The 23,543-nt window shown below is 44.7% G+C and overlaps 1 protein-coding gene across 2 annotated transcripts in view; it reads left to right on the top strand.

Annotated features, from left to right (window-relative positions):
* The window catches only part of TM9SF4 (transmembrane 9 superfamily member 4), a 50,631-nt gene extending 34,351 nt beyond the window's left edge, over positions 1 to 16,280 (top strand). The window contains exons 9-18 of one of the 2 annotated variants that reach the window (XM_081291277.1): positions 211 to 281; positions 2,598 to 2,730; positions 3,542 to 3,623; positions 3,718 to 3,793; positions 5,945 to 6,028; positions 7,912 to 8,087; positions 8,559 to 8,622; positions 9,947 to 10,066; positions 11,087 to 11,176; positions 13,714 to 16,280. In XM_081291277.1, coding sequence (XP_081147403.1) covers positions 211 to 281; positions 2,598 to 2,730; positions 3,542 to 3,623; positions 3,718 to 3,793; positions 5,945 to 6,028; positions 7,912 to 8,087; positions 8,559 to 8,622; positions 9,947 to 10,066; positions 11,087 to 11,176; positions 13,714 to 13,863 — 1,046 coding nt within the window. In that variant the 3' untranslated portion in view covers positions 13,864 to 16,280. The remainder of the gene's footprint in view (positions 1 to 210; positions 282 to 2,597; positions 2,731 to 3,541; positions 3,624 to 3,717; positions 3,794 to 5,944; positions 6,029 to 7,911; positions 8,088 to 8,558; positions 8,623 to 9,946; positions 10,067 to 11,086; positions 11,177 to 13,713) is intronic. The other variant, XM_081291276.1, reaches the window with a different exon arrangement.
* Positions 16,281 to 23,543: the final 7,263 nt, after the last annotated feature.

Below are 23,543 nucleotides of genomic sequence, written 5' to 3'. Positions count from 1 at the left end.
TCCTTCCTGACATAAAAAAACAGTGTCCTGTGGCTCTCCCACCCATCATAGCAGCCCTTCGTTTCTACACACCTCTCTCTAGTCAGCTGGAGTGGAGTTCTGCCCCGGGGGAGGAGCTGAAGTGGCCACATGGCCTAGTCCTGTTGGAGGGCTCAGAATACAGACAGCAGTTAACCGCACTCAAAACTCCCCCTCCCTCCTCTGTTTCAGGCATCCTGAGCATGATTATTATTCGGACCCTCAGGAAGGACATCGCCAACTATAACAAGGAGGATGACATTGTATGAGGTCTTAGGATGGATGGGCTGGGAAAGGGAGGGCAGTCTGGGGTGTGCGTGTGCGTGTGCGCGTGCATGCACCCACAATTTCTGACTACAGTCATTAAGGCAGTAAACTTCAAAAGTGTTAAACGACCTCATCACATGCAGTGGCACATACCTATAATGGAGGTTAAGGCAGAAGGATTGCAAGTTCAAGGCCAGCTTGGCAACTTAGGGAGACCCTGTCTCAAAATTTTAAAAAAGAGCCTAAGGGGCTGGGCTTGTGGCTTAGCGGTAGAGTGCTCACCTAGCACATGTGGGGCGCTGGGTTCAATCCTCAATACCACATAAAAATAAAATAAAGGTATTATGTCAAACTACAACTAAAAACCAAGATATTAAAATAAGAAAAAAAGAGCTGAGGAATGTAGCTCACTGGTAGAGTGCCCTTGGGTTTAATCCCCAGTGCCTATCCCCCCCACCCCAAAATTTTAACTACCCAAAACGATGGGCTTGATATTTCTGATATCATAGTATAATAGCAATGGAAGAAGTCACAGGAATAAAACTTGATTAATATGACATTAAAATATTTAAAACTGCATGTGAGATATACAAGAAAGCAAACAAATGAAATGGCAAAACAATATTTCTCACAAACTTCAATAAACAAGTACAGGACTGGGGCTCAGTGGTAGAACACTTGCCTAGCATGCATGAGGCACTGGCTTCAATTCTCAGCACCACATGCAAATAAATGGAATAAACGTCCATCAACAACTAAAAAATATTTTTTAAAAATAAATAAATAAAATAAAAGTATCATTTCCAGCTACAACTTTAAAAAAAAAAAAAAAACTCAGCTTGGTGCCAAAACTTTTAGAGATTTATTTAAAAAAAAAAAAAAAAAAAAAAAGTACAGCGGGGCTGGGGATACAGCTCAGTGGTACAGCACTTGCATAGCATGTTCAAGGGCCTGGGTTCAATCCCCAGACTGCTACAACAACAACAACAAATTGTACAGAATTCTTTTAAAGAACCCAAAAACCTAACATCATTAATATAATGCTAAATATCAAATTTATAGATGAGGAATACATGGCCAGTGAGCTTATGAAAAATTGTTTTTGCTTTAGGAATAACCCCCCAGCTGGCAGATTCAATCATGAGAAAATGGTTTTGGACCATCATATTGGCACAGATTTTTTTGTGACATTGAGAACCAAACCCAGGACCTTATACATGCTAGACAAGGGCTCTCCACTAAGCTACATCCCCAGCTCTCAAATTTTTTTAATAGTACTAATTGTTTGCCAGATTAATATAAAAGCACCTTCCCATTCCTCCCATGGAAGGGAAATTTGGTAGTTTTCTGAAAAGTATTTAATAGTACTTCTCAAAAACTATAAAATAGCAACTTGCTTTGCCACAGTAATTGTAGAATTTTCCTAAGGAAAGAACCAAACACTTGGTCTAGAAACATTTATTGCAGCTTTGAAATATAATTTCAAAGAAGTATTTATTGACTTGAGATGCTCATGATCAAATACCAACTGAAAATAAAAAACTACACAGAAGGTGTCATTTTTAATGTTTTTTTTTTTTTTAATATTTTATTTATTTATTTTTTTTAGTTCTTGGCGGACACAACATCTTTGTTGGTATGTGGTGCTGAGGATCGAACCCGGAGCCGCACGCATACCAGGCGAGCGCGCTACCGCTTGAGCCACATCCCCAGCCCCATTTTTAATGTTTAAAACATATGTATACTTGGCACACAAACATATATAAAAGACTAAAGGAAATATACCAAAACATGGTATCAGACTAGAGATGTAGCTTAGTGATACAGCTTAAGTATAGAGCATTACTTTTATATCTATCTGTATTTTAAAAAATTGTTCCATAGTATTGTTTTTTGTTTACTTGAATTTCAAGATATACACCTTTTTTTTTTTACAAAAATATTTATTTCTTTTGTAGTCAAAAAAAAAATAAAGTGCTCCTAAATCTCACTACCTAAAAATGACTAAGTTATCATCTCAGTGTGCTGGTATGTTTTTATTATTTTTCCATGCACCAAATTTGTAGAATTAGGAGACTTCTCTTTCATGCACTACAAGCATCATGTTTGTGGCATCCCTTCCCTGTATGACAGTTCTGAGAAGCGTTTTCTCATATCACTTTATACTCCTGTGTCAGAACAGTAGTGATTGACACCTGAGGGACTCTCAACCCAGGTCTGGGGTCCTGGGGGCCTGGGTCCTTGGGGGTGACTCCAGTAGGAGCTGTCCTCATCCTCACAAACCTGTCTCACTCTCTGGCCCTTTGCTACAGGAAGATACTATGGAAGAATCTGGGTGGAAGTTGGTGCATGGTGACGTCTTCAGGCCACCCCAGTACCCCATGATTCTTAGCTCCCTGCTGGGCTCAGGCATTCAGCTCTTCTGTATGATCCTCATCGTCATCTGTGAGTGGGCCACTAGGCTGAGTTTGGGGCCCAGAGGACCAAGGACCTGATCTGGAAGCTTAGCTCTTTTTCCACGTGCCTTGAAAAGGGTGGGCTTCCAGGGGCAATCTAAGCACTCAGTAAGAAGCAGGCGTTTCCGCCTCTCTGGGCCAGACAACTGCTGGCAGCATCCCAGCAGCAGACCCAGTCCCTGGGAATGGTAATCTCCTCATGACTTTCTAGCTTCATTTATGGAGCCCCACTATGTCCACTCTATCAGTAAAGCCTCATATCACTGCTGTGAGGTTGACTTCCTTTTGCAGTCAGGTTAGGTGACTGACCCAAAGTCAATACCAGGATCAGGACTGAACTCTTTAACAAACAAAAAATACTAGTATATAATAGTCACAAACAGCTCTAGAGTCACTGTGCCTAAATTTGTATCTCAGCCTCATGCCTCCAGGCTTTATGGCCTTGGATAAGCCACCTAATCATTTTAAGTCTCAGTTTTCTCATCTGAGAAATGGAGAAACTAATCTCCCCCTTGCAAAGTCAAGAATGCACATTCAGTGAGGTGGCATTTCTCAGTCAAGTACCTGGATCCGTGGACTAGAAGCTATAGTTAAGATTTGGCCAGCCAAGGTCCAGAAGCTGCCGTACCCCTGTGAGCCCCAGCTAAGACCTAGTCTTTTCCTGTAGAGAGGAAGGGATATTGAGAAGGCCCAGGGAGACTCTTCTAATCCTATCTACCCAGGATCCTGTCAGCCTGCCCAAGGCAGGACCTGGGGACCTGGCAAATATGCCACCCTGACTGTCCCCCTTCCCTCCTCAGTCGTGGCCATGCTTGGGATGCTGTCACCCTCCAGCCGGGGAGCTCTTATGACCACAGCCTGTTTCCTCTTCATGTTCATGGGGTAGGTGTGAGCATGCTCCCATGGGCTGGCACAAGGTTCCTTCGTGTTACTAACAGGCCCCCTTGGTGTGCGCCCCTCTGCCCTTTTCCCACAGGGTGTTTGGTGGATTTTCTGCTGGCCGTCTGTACCGCACTCTAAAAGGCCATCGATGGAAGAAAGGAGCCTTCTGTGTAAGTTTCCTAAACCCCCCCTCTGGCATTTGATGGGAACAAAGAGAATCCTTCTTGGGCTCCTCAGGAGGAGCATAGGCAGGCCCTGGTGGGGATCAGGCAGGGACTAAACAGCAGCATGATAGAGCAGGGAGGACTCAGGTCTGAGGGTCAGCAGTTCTGGGCTTTTACCTGTAGGCTCACAGAAGGACCTCTCAGGGCCCTGGTTGTCCCTTCATAAAGTAAGGATTTGGACTTCAGTTATTCTCAGCCTACATTGTTCAGTGGCTCAAGCAAGAGAAGAAATAGGGGACACAGAATGATAGGATTTCAGTTGGCAATGCCACAGGAAAACACTATGCCCAACAGGGTAGTAGAGAGAATCACCTACCAGGACAGAAGAGGCCAGGCCCACGTGACTGCCAGCATGTTTCCCAAATGTGGTGCTTTCATTTCTCTGCAGTGAGGATGGCCCTTGTCTTTCCCTTTCCTCCGGGGGGATCGGGGAAAGAGTTTAGCAACAGAAAAGATCATAGAAATAGGAGCAGTCCTAGGGGTGAATCTCACCTAGGGGGATCTGAGTCCCGTCTCCATGGAACATTTCTCCTTGTTCATACTCCCGGTGACTGACACAGTGCCTAGCCCGTAAATTTCAGCCAGGAAGGCAGAAGAGGAATTCCTTGCATTGAAGGAGAACATGAAAGGAGGAAGTGACGTTTGAGCTGGTCCTTAGAGAGGAGTTTCAGACAGAGGGAAGCAGCCAGCAGAAGGGCCGCAGGCTCTGGGATTGCCTAAGTCCCAGTCCCGGATCTGTTTTTTCCCAGATTGATAATCATGAGAAGCCCTTTGAGCCTGTTTTCTCCAGTAGGGATAGTTCCATCGACCTCTTGGGGTTGTATGGGTGGAAAGAGACTGTGCACGTAAGGGCCTTGGGATAGCAGAAGCCTAGGCAGGAAGCAGATACCCCAAGGTGATGATTGTATAAAGGCCCAGGGGCAGGAACATGAAAGAGCAGCGACTAGTTACTAGGTGGGAGGGACTGTGGCCCCAAAATGAAATTGGAAGTGGAAGTTGAGTGCCAGGTTGTAGGGAGCCGTGGTCCTTGTGGTCAATGACTTGCCTGGAAATCCTGGCTGGCTGTTGGCCCCAGCATGGAAAGAAGGAGGCTTATGTATAAGTTTGAGGTTTTGGTTCCCTGTACTCACACAGCCAAAGATTCTGACTGACTAGAAACCACAGTCTGGCTTAGGAATCAGACTGCCTGGATGTGAACCTCTGTTCAACCCTCAAACTTCAGTGTCCCTGTCTTTAAAGGGGGTAATGTTAGTCCTTTTCTTCTAAACCTATAGTGAGGTTGGGTGAGATAGTGCCTGTCCCAGCATTTGCTATCCCTAAGATTCAAAGCTAACTGTCATTCTAGGTGGTTTGGGCCAGGGCCTAGGCATACTTGTTTTGTGAAATTTTATTCATTTTCTTATTTAATGAGTATGTATTCTGCTCTGTGTTCTAAGTGATGGAAGTCCATCAGAGAACATGCTGTTCTTACTCCTCCCAGGGAACTCACTATTGAGGAAAGGCAGGCATGCACCTTCTCAGGTAGCAAAAATGCACTCCTTGACTTAAAACGGGATCACATCCCAGTAACCCCATCATAAGTTGAGAATATCTTAACTCAAAAATGTATTTAGGGGCTGGGGATGTGGCTCAAGCAGTAGCACGCTCGCCTGGCATGCGTGCGGCCCGGGTTCGATCCTCAGCACCACATACCAACAAAGATGTTATGTCCGCCGAGAACTAAAAAATAAATATTAAAAATTAAAAAAAAAATGCATTTAGCACACCTAACCCTCAGAATGTCAAGCATGGTTTCTCCTGGATGTCTGTTGCTTTTACACCATTATAAAGTCAAAAAATTATGAAGTAGAACCTTCGTAATTTAGGGACTATCTATAATTGCTCACTGGGATAAAAGTAAGGAAGGAGCCATTTCAGGGATCTAAGAAGGCATAGCACCAAAACCTGACTATTCTTGGGAGAATGCTTCAAAAAAGAATGATACTTGAGCTGAGTTCCAAAGGACAAGGAGGATTTGAAGCTAGTCAGGAAGCCCCACTGGGAACAGGTGGGAACTCCCTGGATACAGCTCCCCAGCCTGGCCCCTCTTGCTCCCAGACGGCAACACTGTACCCTGGCGTGGTCTTTGGCATCTGCTTCATATTGAATTGCTTCATCTGGGGAAAGCACTCATCTGGAGCGGTAAGTGTCCTGTCCACTCCCTCCCAGCCCCTCCCCAGCAAGGGGGTGGCCAGTGGTATTCTGCCCCACTCCCCAGGGTAACTTCCTGCTCTTCCCTTCCCTTTTCTAAGTCCCCAAAGTTGTGTTCCCAGCCCTAGGGGCCAAGGGCTGGCTGGGGTTTCCCTAGCACTGCTCATTTTCTGCATGTATCTGGGCACTGGCCTCTTAGGCTCTCAGTTGGCCAAAGCTTACTTCTCTAAAGGGAGGTTTTCATGGTCCAGCAGCTAGCTGGGGAATTCCCCTTTGTCTTAATCAAAGCAGAGCTGCCCTGCATGAATATGCTAAGTCAGTATCCCAAAATAGGACTCTCCTACCTGGTGTCCTGCCCTAGCTAGCCCCTGCAGGTAGAGCAGCAAGGGTAGGCAGGAATAGGTAGTCTTATCCTTTGAGTGGGGATCCCACCAGCACCAGTCGGTTGTGTTGCCGGCAGCCACACATGGGAGTTGTGCACATTGAGGCTCACTGAGTATGGCTTTGGACTCTGGAGGGTAGGAGAGCAGGGCTGTGGTACTAGGGGGCAGGCATTTGCCACCCCAGCCTTAGCATGTAGAACCACCTGTCCCTTCACTGCCGGTGCCTGTTAAAGGTCCCCAGGTGAGGCTGCAAGCTCAGGAAGCTAGAGGATGGGGTTCTTCCCAGCAGCTTGGGAAACTGCCCTCAGGAAATAGAGTCATGCCCGCCTCTCTTTTCCCATACCTGGATTTATGTTCTCTTCAACATGTTACTCCTGATGCCAATTGTACATTATTCACACTTATAGAAATTTTAAGAAGTAGAGAGAAATTAAGGAAATTAAAAATAACTCATAATCCAACCATCCAGAGATAAATATTATGTAGATATTTAATATATGTTATTTTTATTGTTCTTTCCTTTTATAGATATATTTTAAATGGAATTACATAATTTAAAAATTATAAAATAATAAATATTTATATGGTGCTTACTTTGTAATAAATAATATTCTAAATACTACATATATTAATTCACTTCTTTTGGCATGATTTTTGTAGAAACTTAAATCATGAAACTGCACAAAAGAAGATGAAGAAAATCCCCCACACTCCATACAAGGAGGCACTGTTAAGTTTTTGGTTGAGTCCTCATATATGTGTAAATATTATGTTTTCATTAAAATGGAGTCCAGCCAGGCCCATGGCATATGCCTGCCTGTAATCCCAGCTCTTCTGAAGGCTGAGGCAGGAGGATTATTAGTTCAAAGCCAGACTCAGCAATTTAGTGAGTCCCTAAGCAACTTAGCGAGACCCTGTCTCAAAATTTAGAAAAAAATAAAAGGACTGGGGATGTGGCTCAGTAGTTAAGAGCCCTAGGTTCAATCTCCGGTACCAAAAAAAACGCTGTACATACAGTAATATAAAGTGCTTTTTTGCATTTAGTGGTATTTTACTTCAACCAAATTGAAAGTGCTTTGTGCAGCTTTTTGTTTTTTCCCTTTTCTTCTTCATTTCTCTTTACATATGATAGACCACTTGTAATTTCCTCTCATTCTGGCCCTTTTATGTTCCCTTTATGTTCTCAGTCCTTTACTTCCCTGTTCTTCCCCACTTCCTTCCAGGGTGATGAGCTTCTGGGGTGCCAAGTTTCCTTCTTCACTGGGAGCCAAATGGCTGCTTTCCCTACCCCCAGGAAATTCTTGGCCCCATGAGATTCTGGCCAGGAGCCCTAGAGAGAGGGTGGGCATCTGCAGAACCTTCTCCAAGATGGTAGCCCTGCTGTGTGTGTGGCTTCTCCCTCTCTAGAACCTAAAAGGTCACCTTCCACCTTGGATGGACCCCAAATGGGGCATCAGGCCTCATGGGGTCCTCACACTGTTGTGTCCACAGGTGCCCTTTCCCACCATGGTGGCTCTGCTGTGTATGTGGTTTGGGATCTCCCTGCCCCTTGTCTACTTGGGCTACTACTTTGGCTTCCGCAAGCAACCATACGACAACCCTGTGCGTACAAACCAGATTCCCCGGCAGATCCCTGAACAGCGGTGGTACATGAACCGATTTGTGGGGTGAGTCTTCGGGCAGGGGCCTTCTGGGTGGAAAAGGCCAATGTTCCCCTGAGACATCTACTTAGGAAGGCCCCACAGGGTGCTATGACCTACACTCCAGCAGTGGCTGCAGCCATACCAGTAGCCTTGACAAAGCCCAAATTCACTCCATGATAAGAGGCCCAGATTGCAACCAGACTTAGTGTCAGCCTAGAAAACAGGACAGGGAAGGGGACAGAAGGACGGTGTGATGAGACAAATTAAGACCTACATTTGAACCTTGAGCAAGTCACTCACCTCTCTGTACCTCATTTTCCCATCTGTGAACTGGGGAGAATGATGCCCACCGTGCCTCTCTCTCAAAATGTTGTAGTGACCCAATGGTGCAGGGAGACTGAGAACCACCACCCTCTCTTCACACTGGCTTGGGAGGAGCTTGAGCTTCCCAGTGGCTGGGTTGTAGGCGGTTCTAACACTCATGCTCTGCTGCAGCATCCTCATGGCTGGGATCCTGCCCTTTGGCGCCATGTTCATTGAGCTGTTCTTCATCTTCAGTGTAAGTACTGGCCCGTCCACACCCCCACATGCCACCTTGCCTCTTGAGCATGGTCCCTCCCTCTCACCTCAGCACTCTGCCTCTTCACTGCCTGTGAAATTGCAGATGGGTCATTTAACCTCTGGAAGCCCCATTCTTACCCTGAAATCAAGTCACAGAGCTGCTGTCAGGATAGTTTAAAAGTCAGAAGACTGAGGAGATGTGCCAACATACATCTGTACGGCATCTGGTGCAGTAAAGGGTGCCGCACATGGAAGCTGCTTCAGTGATGCTCCATCATTTAGCACCATGAGTAATAGCATTGCTGCATCTGCTTCCATTCTGAGCCTTTCCCATAAAGACGGGAATACCTGTCAACATTTCCCAAAACCTCAGGCTAGTGGAGGCAATGATCCCTAGTTGTCATGATCCTTGTGGGCTATCAAGGCGCTCGACATGCAGAAAATGCTGCTGCTGGGACAATAACGACTGCTGGCTGGGAGTGCCAGGGGGAAAGTCGGCAGTAAGTCTAGCTGACCCAGCCAGGCGCCCAGCACAGGTGGTGCCATACCCCAAGTCAGTTTTGGACAAGTCTCTACTATTCCAGGGTAATGGTCCAGCCAAGACCTACCAAGACCCTGGCACACCCAGACCTACCTAGGAAAAGGGTCAGAGGATGAGGTGACTTCCCTTTGGCCCCTAGGTCTCTCCCAGGAAAATCCCCTTTATTCTGTCCTGTGTGACCTTGGACCAATTACCACCCTCGCTCAGCTCAAAAAGGGCAAGGTTGCCCAGTGTGGGGATCCATGCCTACAATCCCAGCAGTTTGGGAGACTGAGACAGGAGGATTACAAGTTCAAAGCCAACCCTCAGCAATTTAGCGAGGCCCTGTCTCAAAATAGAAAAATTTTTAGAAAGGGTTGGGTATGTGGGTGAGTGCCCCTGGGTTCAATCCCTGGTACCAAATAAATAAATAGGCAAGATTACATGGGCTTGTATCTATAGATGAACATAAAGGAGAGAGCCCAGCACCCAGCATGTGGTAAGCTGACTCTGAGTGGAGGTGGCTGCTGTGTACTTTTGATTATTTCCTCATGCTACCATGTTCAGGCTGGGGCCACCTACATCAGAGTCAGCCATACCCTAGCCCCTCCCTAAGAACACTATTATGGCCCACCTCCTACTCCAGAGAGGAATGGCCAGTCAGAGCCACATGCCAGGCACACAGGCTATGATGATGTCACGATGGTGTCTCCATTACTGCTCTGGTTAGAGGTGGGATGCCAAGGGAAGGGGCAGCTGAGTAGAGGCAGGCCAGCTGAAGCCCGCTCTGCTGTGTTCACAGGCAATCTGGGAGAATCAGTTTTATTACCTCTTTGGCTTCCTGTTCCTCGTTTTCATCATTCTGGTGGTGTCCTGTTCACAAATCAGCATCGTCATGGTATACTTCCAGCTGTGTGCAGAGGTGAGGGGAATGGGGCCAGGAAGCAGGGAGTATGGGAGCTGGGTCCAGCATGGAACAGGTCAGTGAGGCTGCACTGGGAACTGGGTCTGGGTTTCCCATGGTCCCTGCCTCAGGCCGTGAGTGTTGGACCAGTATGTTGCTTCCTTATCCAAGCCTGCATTTCTCAGCTTGAGGCTGGATTGGTGATATCTCCCTCACTGCATAGTTGTGTGAGGTAGTGCCCTCCACTTGATACAAGGATGGTATCAGTGCCAAGTCCTCTCTGGTAATAGTTTCTCCACCCATCTGATGCAGATTAGTAATCTGCCCTTCCTTTAGGAGTAAACTCTTGCTGAATGGGTAAGTCTGGCCCTAGAACTACCAGCGTAGGCTGGAATCTGGCTCCTGCATTAGTAGCTCTAGATCTTGAGTAGGTTGCTTAACCTCTGCGTCTTTTGCTGCTCCTCCAAGTGACAGGGATAATAATAGACCTAACTTGGAGGGCTGCTATTAAGTAGTGAATGAGTTGATTCATATGTAGTTCTTATGAAGTGCCTGACAGGCTGAACTGGATAGTGCAGCCTGCAGTCCCAGCTATTCATAGGCGAGCCTTTAGGTTCGCAAGTTCAAGGCCAGCCTGGACAACTTGGCTAGACCCTCTCTCAAAATAAAAATTTAAAAAAGGGCTGAAGGCTGGCATGGTGACCTCCCAGCTGTCAGGAGGATCACAAGTTTGAGGACAGCTTTAGCAATTTAATGAGATTCAAGAAATATCAATTGTTATTACTTTTCTTTTTCTGTTGTCGAGTTTTTTTAAATCAAGGTATAATTTATGTATAATAAAATTCACCCTTTTTATTTACATCTACATTTTTTAGAAATGTGCACAGTTGTGTAACCACCATCACAAAAAAGGTATAAAATATTTCCCTCACCTAAATGTGACTCTTACTGTGAGCCTTGAGCCCTTCAGCCAGCTGTGCAGTGTGGCAGGAAGAGGCCCTGGAGACAGCAGTGACCCCTGCTCTGTTTCCTCCTCAGGATTACCGCTGGTGGTGGAGAAATTTCCTAGTTTCTGGAGGATCTGCATTCTACGTCCTGGTCTATGCCATCTTTTATTTTGTTAATAAGGTACTACCCTCCTTGAGGGGATCCCCTTAATGCCCTCACGAAGCATGGTAGAGAGGAGAATGCTGGGGGGAAATCTCAGTGTCTGAATCTTTCCCACTAAGAGCAGGGAGAACCACAGTCAGCTAGGGTTGTTTTCTACTCTAGAATGTGCCTTTTTAGGAAAGAAGAATCTGTGTTCTGTACATGTAGGAGTCAAGCCTTCATATGAAATCTGTAAGATACCCCAGGACAATACTTACAGGCAGTATGTCACCTGTACCACTTTTAAATAGGAAGTAAGAGAAACTGATAATACAGTGTCTCCCAGGGAACTAGATAAAAGAACAGGAAAGAACAAAAGTAGGTGATAGGAGAGTTAAAAAGCACCTCCTTTCTGTAGGATCCCACACAGGTAAGTGAGGGCTAATGAACAGGACCCCAGCCTGTCCGACTAGGGCAGACTCACAGACCTCATTGTCTCTGAGTGGCGTGAGTAAGGATGCAAACAGATCCCCACAGTACTGGCCCTGGCACTGCTACAGTACTGGTAGACTGCTACATGACACATAAAGCAGACAGACTGTGGGAAGAGTTTAGGAGGCTCTGGGAGCCCCCTCACCTCCAAGGATAACACTGAAGACTCACTCTTACCACAGTATTTTGGGTCTCCAGAGCCTAAAAGCAAGCAGTCCTCTGTATGCAATCAGAGTACATTTGCAAAATAGAGTTGTAGGTCCTTAGGTTGAGGCTTGGAATACCTTTTCCCAAAAATTCTATGTCAGAAGAGAGACTGAGGATCGTTTAATGCAGTGCTATACCCCTGCTTTCAGTCTGGTGACCATGCCTCTCTCTTCAATTCCAGCAGCTGGTCATCTAGCCAGAAGGTCAGCAAACTACAGCCCATGGACCAGCAGAGCTGTTCCTGAAATAGTTTTATTAGAATACAGCCGTGCTCATGTGCATATCATCTGCGGCTGCTTTCACACTGCAGTGGCAATTGAATAGTTGCCACAGAGACCATGTGGCTTATAAAACCTAAAAAATTGTAATCTGGCCCTTTAAGAAAAACATGCTGACCCCTGCTGTTGCACATCCAGTAACAGAAAGACATTTCTTCCTGACCCTCCCCATTCTCTTTCTGGACAGTGTCTGTCATTTCAAGGGCCTTCTTGATTTAGATTGCAGGTCGCCCCCTGTAACCTCTACATTCAGACCTTAATCACAGTCCTTGGAGCATCCAGAATAAATTGGATCTCCCTTTTCTACAACCCACATGAAGAGATCTCTTGTAAGTGGCAAATGACCAAAACCCAGTTCAAAAACAAAGAGAATCTACTGGCTGATATAACTGGACAGTTTGAGAAGTTTGGATTTCTCGTTTCAAGCATGGTTAAGTCTGGGCTCTGTGTCCACACCTTGGTTCTGTATGTCTGTTTTTTACTTCTACAGGTGGGATCTGTACACAGAGTAGAAAGCTAGCCCCTGGTGCCCAGGGTCTCTTCATTTCAGCAGTGGGATGGAATATCCTGATTGACTAGCTTAGGTTTTGTACTAGGATTGCTGACCCCAACAGGATCACAAAGTAGCCAATATTTTCCTCAAAACATCTCGAGTTTGGAGACAGGAAACAGTGCTGGGCAAACAAAGCCAGAGATCTCATGGCAGCTGCCGCCGGCCTCTCCTACTCAGACTGCTTCTCTGTCTAAAGCTGCCTCCTCTGGCCCTGTCATCTTGTCTGTAAAATGAGGGCCTTGGCCCCCCTGAGCTCTCGGGGCCCTTCCAGCCCTGCCTTCTTGTTCACCTTCTTCTGGTTTGAACACTGTCCTGCCCCCCTCTGCCCCCATCATCCCTCCCCCATGTGCAGCTACAAGAGTGCTTGTGATGAGAGATGGTAACTGAACCTGAAAACCTGGCCGTCACCTCTTAGGCGTAGGAGAAGATCTCATACAGTGACCTTTATTTTCTTCCGGGCTCCTGGCAGTTGTATGATCATGTAGCTGCCCATGAGCCTAGAACAGGCCCCCAGATTAGCTTCATTTATCACAACAAACACTGCAACACAAGTCCCTATCTTCTCTGCCAAGGCCTCCAAACTCTGTCCCTTTCACAGAGGAGTCTGAAATGCTCTATGATGAAAGACGCTGTGAGATGTTAACAAAAATGATGAGAACTCTCAGGGAGAAAACAGGCCAGCGGTGGCTCTGGACCTTAAGCTGGAAGCTGTGGACAGCTCTCTCCCCTGCCTGCCTCCCCACTTCCTCCTGCTCCTTCGGCCATCCAGGAGTGTTGCCGTGCTGTTCTGGGGACTGTGCAGGACCAGGAAGTAGCACTGCTGTGGCCATTCGGTCTTGTGACATTCTGGCCCTGGCCCCTGAGGTCATGAGCAGCCCAGGCGACGTACCAGTCCTAGTTAGTGCCAGTGAGGGTCAGCTGTGCTATGAGCCCCTTCCCTTTGTCAGGCGCTGGGTTGGCCATGAGGTGAGGAAGAGGGTGGGACCCGTTGCCGTGCTGCTGGTCCTAAGCGCTGTCTCTTGTCTTCTCTCCCTGTTCTGCCCCAGCTGGACATTGTCGAGTTCATCCCCTCTCTCCTCTACTTCGGCTACACGGCCCTCATGGTCTTGTCCTTCTGGCTGCTCACAGGCACCATCGGCTTCTATGCAGCCTACATGTTTGTCCGTAAGATCTATGCTGCTGTGAAGATTGACTGATTGGGGTGGACCATGGCCACGCCCACTCCATCTTCGGACAGGAAGCCACCCTGCGTGGGGAACTGCAGGCACGCAAAATAAAATAACTCCTGCTCGTTTGGAATGTAACTCCTGGCACAGTGTTCCTGGATCCTGGGGCTGTGTGGAGGGTGGGAGGGCCTGTAGATAAATCTTGCATTTTTCTTCATCTTGCAGTTCTGTGGGGATGAGGTTTTGTTTTTTGTTTTTCTTTTTCTTTTTTTTTAGTGAGTTGTTTTTTCTTCAGTGCTAAGAAAGTTCCCTCCAACTGGAACTCTCTGATGTGTTTATTCAGATTTCTTTTTGGCTTGGGTTTGTTTTTTCCTTAGTTTTTTTTAAACCAATGGATCCAGGATGGATAAATCCACTAAGATAACTGGGTTTTGGTCACTGTCTCCACCTCAGTTCCTCAGGGCTGTGGCCACCCCACGACTCACTGGAAAAGGCAATGCCAGGGCTGCAGTGAGGGTTCCAAGCCTCTCGCCGCCTGTCTTCACCATTGATGCCATGACAGCACAGTTCTAGCCTGGACAGCACCCTCAGTGCCAACCAGCCTTTGCCAGCCCTCTCCTTTCCTCTTCTTTCTTTCCCAACCTCTTCCCAGAGCTGCCCTAGGCAGGGCTTCCAGCCAGGCCTCTGGGTCATCTTTTCACCACGAGCAAGCCCACGCCTTGGTGGATGCAGGAGATCCCCTGGAAGTACCGGTCAGTTCCCCAAGACAGCAGGAAGCACCCCTGAGAAGAACAGCCAGAGGCGCTGACCAACGAGGAGGAGAGACGAGCAGTGAACTATTCTTGTGCCAAGAAACCCTGGACCTGGAGCCAAGTATTTCCAGAGTGAAGCACCCACATGTCTGTGTCTGGGAAGGGTGGCGGAGGCCGCTGGGGCCCTCACCCCTCAGGACTGCCCCCAGTCCTCTTCTCAGGGGGTGCCACTCTTTCTCACATGTGGTAGTGGTGGACCTTCTCCCCCACTCCCAGGCCAGAGCAAGGAGCCTGGAGAACTCACATTCCTCCTTTAGGTGGCTGGGCAGAGGCCTTCTTGACATCCCCTGGCCGCAGTGTTTATACTCAGTTCTTTTAGCTGGACCCATCCCCTCCACTTCCCACCTGAGTTCTTGTTGGGGGCACCCAGAAAACTACTGTGAGAAGGAAGATGGTAAGTTCTGTCATTCCTTCCCAAATTCCACCAGGAACAAGCAAGAAGTTTAGTTTCTCTGAGCTGGAAGGAGTTTGCTCATGTGGCTGGCCTGGCTCCTCCACAGACCCCCACTCTTCTTGCCCATGCCCACCCTGTTGAAGTCACAGACGTTTGCTCTTAAATTGTAAGAGACCAAATCCACCTGGGATGAGTGTTTAAGTAATAGCCACCCTTGCTCCAGTCCTTGGGCTCCAACCACAAGACTAAGCTCAGGATGCTGGTGAAGCCAGGAATACACCCCTCCCTTCTCCACCCCAGGGTCCCCCAGGGCCCTACCAGCTCCCCATCAGTCAAACCAGTAAACTTCCCAGCCTCACCACATAGCAACTCCTTGGTGCCAAGCGGCGTCCATCAAGAATCAGGCTGGAGAAAAGGGAACCAAGCTGTAGGGAATGATATTTGGAATCTATTGATAGTTCAAGTCTTGACATTTTTTTCCCCCTAAGAAATTCTTATTTGGGGGGGAGTGGGAAAATGGACTCCTCAAAGGGTTCAAACATCGTCGATTTTTCTGACTTTTTTAATCATCATCATCATTATTTTTAATTAAATGCCTGTATGCCTTTTTTTGGTCCAATTGTAAATAAAAATGCCATTGTCCTGTTGTGATGTCTCAAGTCACATGCAGGGGTTGGGGTGTAATGTGTGATAGCCTCCCTAATGAACTCAGTGTTGCTCTTGATGTTCAGTCTCCTCTCTGGCTTTCTAGGGTTCAGGCCAACACTGTTTCCTATCTGGTACAAGTCCATAGTCTTGCGCCATCTGCTCGGCTCCTCCACACCAAATTGTAAGCATTTGCACCACCCTCTGATCCAACAAGCAGGAAATGGCAATCAGGTGTGCGTTTTGGAAGCAGTCCTGGTTTTGGATTCCCAGCTCCAATATTTTATTGCCAGCTCATTTTACCCTCTATCATGTAGGGCATCTTCAAATGAAGCAATAGAAATTTAGGTCAAAGGGCTGGGAGTGTAGAAAGCATGTGCTTAGCATACTTGAAAAGGCCTTGGATTCAATCCCTAGCATCCAAAAAAAAAAAAAAAAAGGATATATAGAGAGGCTGAGTCAGGACAATCTCAAGTTCAAGGCCAGCATGGGCAACTTAGCAAGCCTCTGTCTCAAGAAATAAAAAAGATGGGCTGGAGTTGTGGCTCAGTGGTAGAGCACTTGCCTAGCATGTGTGAGACACTGGGTTTGATTCTTACCACCTATAAATAAATGAATAAAATCAAGTTCCATCAATATCTTAAAAATATTAAAAAAAAAAAAAAAGACTGAGGATGTAACTCAGTAGAACACCCCTGAGTTCAATCAGAATGAGTGATGGAAAAGAACAATTTCTTGCTGGGTACTGTGGTGCACATCTGTAATCCCAGCAACTCAGAAAGCTGATGGAGGAGGGTCACGGGTTCAAAACCAGCCACAGCACCTTAATCAGGCCCTAAGCAACTCAGCAAGGGCTGGGGATGTGGCTCAGTGGTTGAGCACCCCTGGGTTCAATTCCTGGTGGGATATAACAAAGACAAAAACAATAGTTACATAAAACCCTACTCCAAGCCTCAAGTTTCTCATCTGCAGTGAGAAGGGGTCAGGTTGCCATGTATGGGGTACTTCCTGTGTCCAAGATCATGCTACACCACTTTCCATGCCTTAGCCTATTTACTCTTGGATATGATCCACAATAACATAACTTGTCTCAGTTATCTATCATTAGCCCCTTTTGACAGGCGAAGTGACTGAGGCACCAACCAGTGGAGGTCAAGCTGTCCTTCCAGCCACCACTATAGCCACTATTTTGAAGACCTATATTTACCTCTAGGAGTGTACAAAATTATAGGTAATGAACATAAACTGCACAATTTGATAAGTTGACATCTATACCCAGGAAACTATCACCACAATCAGGATAGTAAAAATATCCAAGTTTCCTTGAACCTAGTTATAGTCCTGCAGTGGAGCCCCTCTACCCCAAAGGAGCCATTCATCTGTCCCTATAAAATAGATTGTATTTCCTAGAACTTAAATAAATGGCAGTTTATTGTTGGTTTTGTTTGTATTTGTTTTTGGTCTGACTTCATTCAGCACACTTGGTCCATTCCTTTTTTCGTTTAGAGTATATTTTATTTTTTAAATCTTTATATATACACACACATGCAGAAAATTTTAGTTGTAGATGGACACAATATCTTTGTTATTTTTTATGTGGCACTGAGGATCAAACCCAGTTATCTCACACATGCTAGGTAAGTGCTCTACCACTGAGCCACAACCCCAGCCCTAGTTTTTTTGTTTGTTTTTGTTTTTTGAGACAGGGTCTTGATATATTGCTTCAGGTCTTGCTAAATTACTGAAGCTGGCTTTGAACTTGGGATCCTCCTGCCTCGGCCTCTGGAGTCACTGGGATTACAGATGTATACCACCACCATGCCCATCTCCATTCATTTGTTGATGAACAATTGAATCGTTTTTCCACTTTTGGCTATTACAAGTAAAGTTGCTGTGAATGGGGGAAGCAGTGGAATAGTGAGATCATATGGTAGATATAGTATAAACTGTCGAGGTCTTTTTTATTTTTTGGCAGGGTGCAGGTTGTACTGGGGATCTGTACTCAGGGGTGCTCTAACTCTGAGCTATATCCCTAAACCTTTTTATTTTATTTTAAGACAATGTGTCACTGCCCAGGCTGGCCTTGAATTTTTTTTTCTTCAGTTGTAGATGGACACAATGACTCCATTTTATTTATTTTTATGTGGTGTTAAGGATCAAACCCAGTGCCTCACATGCTAAGCGAGCACTCCACTACTGAGCCACAACCCCAACCCTGGCCTTGAAATTATGATCCTCCTTCCTAAGCCTCCCAAGCAGATGGACTCATAGGAGTGTTACCACGCACCTGTCAAAAGCTATCAAGCTCTTTTCTAAGGTGCTTGTGCCATTTCCTATTCCCATCAGAAGTATATGAGAGTTCTAGTTTCTCTACATCCTAACACGATATGGTCCAGTTTTTATCATTATTATTATTTTAGCCTAGTTAACAGGTAACATAATAATGCTTCATTGTGATTTTAAATTATATTTCCCTGATAACATTGTGTTGAGCATCTTTTCATGGACTTATTTGATGAAGTAGCTGTTGAAGTCTTTGCCTATCTTTTATTGAGTGATTTTGGTTTTTTTATTCTGAGAGTTTATATATTCTGCATACAAGTTGTTTATCAGATTAATGCTTTGCAAAGATTTTTCTCTTAGCTGGTGGCTTGTGTTTTCATTTTCATAAGTTTTTTTGTTTACTTTTGGTACTTGTACCTGCTTATTCTATCAGTGAGTGAGAGCAGGTACTGAAAGCTCGAGTATAATTGTAGATTTGTATGTTTCTCTCTGTTGTTTTGGGTTTGTTTTTTGGGGTGTGTATGTGTGTGTGTGGTTTTTTGTACCAGGGATTGCATCCAGGGGTACCACTGATCCACATCCCCAGCCCATTTTTTACATTTTATTTAGAGACAGTGTCTTACTGAGTTGCTTAGGTCCTCACTAAGTTGCTGAGGGTGGCTTTGAACTCATGATCCTCCTGTCTCAGCCTCCCAAGCTATGGCTGGCTATAGTTCTATTTTTGCTATATGTATTTTGTTAGGCACATATCATCTTTAAATGAATTTATTCTGGTAATGGTCTTTGTTCTCGATCAGTTCTACTTTGTCTAATATTAAGATTCACTTTCGGGGCTGGGGTTGTGGCTCAGTAGTAGAGCACTCACCTAGCATGTGCGAGACCCTGGGTTCGATCCTCAGCACCACATAAAAATAAATGAATAAAATAAAGGTATTGTGTCCAACTACAACTAAAAAAAAAAAAAAAGATTCACTTTCTTTTGAGTAATGTTAATGTATATCTTTTTCTTCATTTTACTTTTAACCTGTTTCCTTTTTTATATTTAAAATATGGTTGTTGTTGTTGTTGGGCTTTTTTTTTGGGGGGGGGTATTTTTGTTTTGTTCTTTAATACTGAGGATTGAACCCAGAGGCACTTAACCACTGAGCCACATCCCCAGTCCTTTTATCTTTTTTTGAGACAGGGCCTCACTAAGTTGCTGAGGCTGGCTTTGAACCTGTGATCCTCCTGCCTCAGCCTCCTGAGCTGCTGAGATTACAGGTGTATACCACCACATCCAGCCTAAAATATTTCTCTTATAGGCAGCATATAGTTTGGTCTTTCTTTTTTTCATCCAATCTTAAAATCTCTGCCTTTTTGTGGTTTTAGACTTTTAATATTTAATGTGGTTATTGCTTTGGCTAGGTTTAGGTCTGTGATCTTGCTATTTGTTTCCTATTTGTTCCATTTGTTATTTCCTTTTCCTTCTTTTGCTGCCTTCTTTTGGATAAATCAAGTATGTTGTGCCTTTCTGGGTTTCTGGGGTTTTTTTTTTTTTTTTTGTCTTTTTGGTGGGGGACGGGTAGGGACCCTGGGGATTAAACCCAGTGGTGTTCTAACTTTGAGCTACATCCCCTAAATTTTTTTTAGACAGAATCTCACTCAATTTCTGAGGCTGTTCTCAAGCTTGCAATCTCCTACCTCAGATTTCCGAATTGCTGGGATTACAGGCATACAACACCACATTTGGCCTTATGATCTCCTTTATTGGTATATTAACTAAAACTTGTTATTTAATGGTTGCCTTAGAGTTTCTAGTATATGCCTTTAACTCAGCATTTTCCATCTTCAAGTGATATGCCATTTCATTTATAACATTAAAAAACTTGAGCCGGGAGAGAGAAGAGGGGAAGGGAGGGGAGGGGAGGGGAGGGGGGATAGTAGAGGATAGGAAAGGCAGCAGAATACAACAGACACTAGTATGGCAATATGTAAATCAATGGAAGTGTAATTTATTTATTTATTTTTTATTGGTTGTTCAAAACATTACATAGTTCTTGATATATCTTATTTCACACTTTGATTCAAGTGGGTTATGAACTCCCATTTTTACCCCGTATACAGATTGCAGAGTCACATCAGTTACACTTCCACTGATTTACATATTGACATACTCATGTCTTTTGTATTTTGCTGCCTTTCCTATCCTCTACTATCCCCCCTCCCCTCCCCTCCCCTCCCCTCCCCTCTTCTCTCTCTACCCCCTCTACTTGAGCCGGGCACAGTGGCTCATGCCTGTAATCCCAGCAATTCAGAAGGCTGAGGCAGGAGGATCACAAGTTCAAAGCCAGTCTCAGCAACAGCAAGGTACTGAGCAACTCAGTGAGAACCTCTCTTGAAATAATATACAAAATAGGGCTGGGAATATGGCTTAGTGGTTGAGTACCCAAGTTCAAAACTTGAAATAATATACTTACATTTTTCCCCTTCCAGCCCTTAGGGTGCTCATTTTTTATTTTTACATGTATTATAAACCACATGATATGCTATTGTTATTTTTACACAGATGTCTTTAAAGAATTTATTGAGAAAAATCTACATATACATACCTAACCAGATAGTTACCATTTCCAGTGGCCTTCAATACTTTGTATAGATCCAGATTTCTATCTGATATCATTTTCCATCCACCTGAAAGATGTCCTTAAATATTTCTTATAGTGGAGATCTGCTGCTTGTGAATTTGCTCAGCTTTTTTACTTTTTTTTTTTTTTTAGTTGTAGATGGAAACAATACCTTTGTTTTATTTATTGATTTTTATGTGGTGCCAAGGATCAAACCCATTGCCTCTCTCATGCCAGGCACACACTCTGCCACTGAGCCACAACCCCAGTCCTCTCTCAGCTTTTATATGTCTATAATATCTCAATTGTGCCTACATTAATTGAAAGATATTTTTGCTGGGCCTAGAATTCTAGGTTGTCAGATTATTTTTAATTCTTTCTAGTAATTTAAATAATTTAAAGAAGTTATTCCACTGGTTTTTTTTGTTTGTTTGTTTGTTTGTTTTTTTGTTTTGTTTTTTTGGTTACTGGGGATTGAACTCAGGGGCACTCAACCACTGAGCCACATCCCCAGCCCTATTTTGTATTTTATTTAGAGACAAGGTCTCACTAAGTTGCTTAGGGCCTTGCTTTTGCTAAGACTGGCTTTGAACTCATGATCCTCCTGCCTCAGCCTCCCAAGCCACTAGGATTATAGGTGTGCGCCACCACGCCTGGCCAGCACTGTTTTATCACTTGATTCCAACAACAAATTTGATTTTGTCTTTTTTATTCCTTTGGAGTTTTTTTTAATTGGTGTTATAGTTGATTTTTACAATTTATTTTTTGAGTTAGGGTCTCACTAAGTTGTTAAGTGTCTTGCTAAGTTGCTGAGGCAGGCCTTGAACTTGTAACCCTCCTGCCTCAACCTCCCAAGTTGCTGGAATTACAGGTGTGTGCCACTGTGTCCAGCTTTATTGTCTTTATCTTTTTTACTCACATGTAACAAGTCTTTTCTGACTGTTTTAAGATTTGCTGTATGTCACTGATTTTAAGCCATTTGATTAGGAGGTGCCTTGGTGTGGTTTTCTTCATGTTTCTTCTGCTTTTGACTTATTGAGCTTCTTGGATATTTGCATTAAGTTTGGGAAGTTTGGGCTGGATTGTAGCTCAGGGGCAGAGCGCTTGCCTAGTGCATACGAGGCCCTGGGTTTAACCCTCAGCACCACATAAAAATAAATAAAGTACAGGTATTCTGTCAAACTACAACTAAAAAATAAATTTAGGAAGGAAAAAAAAAGAAAGTTTGGGAAGTTTGGGCCATTATCTCTTTATCTGTTTTCTGCCTCCAGTCTCTTCTTTCCTTCAGGGGTTCTGATTACCCATGTGTTCAGCTGCTTGAGCTATCCCACAACCAATATCCTACCCACTGATGCTCTTTTCTCCCCCTCCACATTTTTGTTGTTGTTTTGATCCTTTTTTCTGTATTTAGCTTTATATAGCTTCTATTTATATAGTTTCTATTGCCTTCAAATTCACTAATCTGTTGTGTATAATTTACCATTAATCCCTCAGTGTATCTTTCATCTCAGACATTGTTTCCATCTTATTTCATATCTTCCATGTCTTTACCTTTTTGGGGGGTAAAATGTAACATAATACTTATTATTTTAACTGTTTTTTCAAAGTGTATAATTCAGTGGTGTTAAGCACATTCTAATATGTAACCATCACTATTATCCATATCCAGAAGTTTTTCTTCATCTCAAATTGTAACTCCATACCCATAGACAGTAGCTCCCATTCCCTCTTCCCAACCCCTGCTAACCACTGTTCTGTCTGTCTCTGAATTTGACTACTCTAGTTGCCTCAATATGAGTGGAATCATATATGCCTGCCTTACTTAGCATAATGTCTTCAAGGCTGGATAATCTTTGATTAGATGCCAGACACCGTGAATTTTATCTTTTTGAGTGTTGATATTATTATAATCTGTAAATTCTTTTGAGCTTTGTTCTGATACAGTTGAATTTCTTGGACATAGTTTAATCTTGTGGAGCCTTGCTCACAAGATTTTTTTTTTTTTTTTCAAATCCAGCCCAGTGCTCACTCTGGAGCTAATTAGTAGCCACTGCGGCAGCAAGACCTTCTGGGTACTCTCCTAATCCCCATGGCACCCTGCCCAGAACCATGGCTGGCGGGAATAGCAGCAGGCCCTGTCTCTGCCCACCCTTCCTGATGGTTCTTTGCCTGGCCTCAGGTAGGTTCTTCACATGCATACCGTACTTCTCATTCTACCAAGAACTCAGCAGGACCCTCGGCAGCTCTCCAGGGGTTTTTCTTTATATAGTGCTGTCCTCTCTACTATCTGGTCCTGAGACTCAACACCTTGATCTCCCCATTCCTAGCTCCTTCTCTTAGCCCATGGTGCTCATGGTGACATTTCAGTTTTTCCTTCCCATGCTGCAGCCTGAAAACTCCCAGGGCATTAAGCTGGGGCAATCACAGGGCTCATGTCCATCTATCTGCAATCACTGTCCTGTATTGTTCAATATCTAGGGCCTCAAAGACTTGCCTCTTTTTTGGGGGGGGCGTGGGGGTGGGTACTGGGGATTGAACCCAGGGCCTATGCATGTGAGGCAAGCACTCTACCAACTGAGCTGTACCCAGCCCCTGGTTTGTCTCTTTTCTGGTAGTTTCATTGGCAGGTGAACCTGATCCCCATTCTCCATCATGGCCAAAAACAAAAGCCTCCACAGTTGCCTTTTTAACCTAATAGACCACAGGGCTCAATAAAGGACTACGAATCATGTTAAATGAAAGGGTCCCTCACATAGTAGTAGGTGCTCAAACACCTATTCCCTCCTCACTCATCAAAGGTGAGTCTCAAAGGCTAGGAATCTAAGTTTGGTAATGACTCAAACTACAGGAAATTTTTTCTTAAATATTTATTTTTTAGTTGTAGTTGGACACAACACCTTTATTGTATTTATTTGTTTTTATGTGGTGCTGAAGATCGAACCCAGAGCCTCACACATGCTAGGCGAGTGCTCT

The sequence above is a fragment of the Spermophilus citellus genome (assembly GCF_964194105.1).
Source record: "Spermophilus citellus genome assembly, chromosome: 4".
NCBI classification, from domain to species: domain Eukaryota; kingdom Metazoa; phylum Chordata; class Mammalia; order Rodentia; family Sciuridae; genus Spermophilus; species Spermophilus citellus.
The sequence above is the reverse complement of the archived record's forward strand: the minus strand, read 5'-3'. Positions and strand labels throughout refer to the sequence as shown.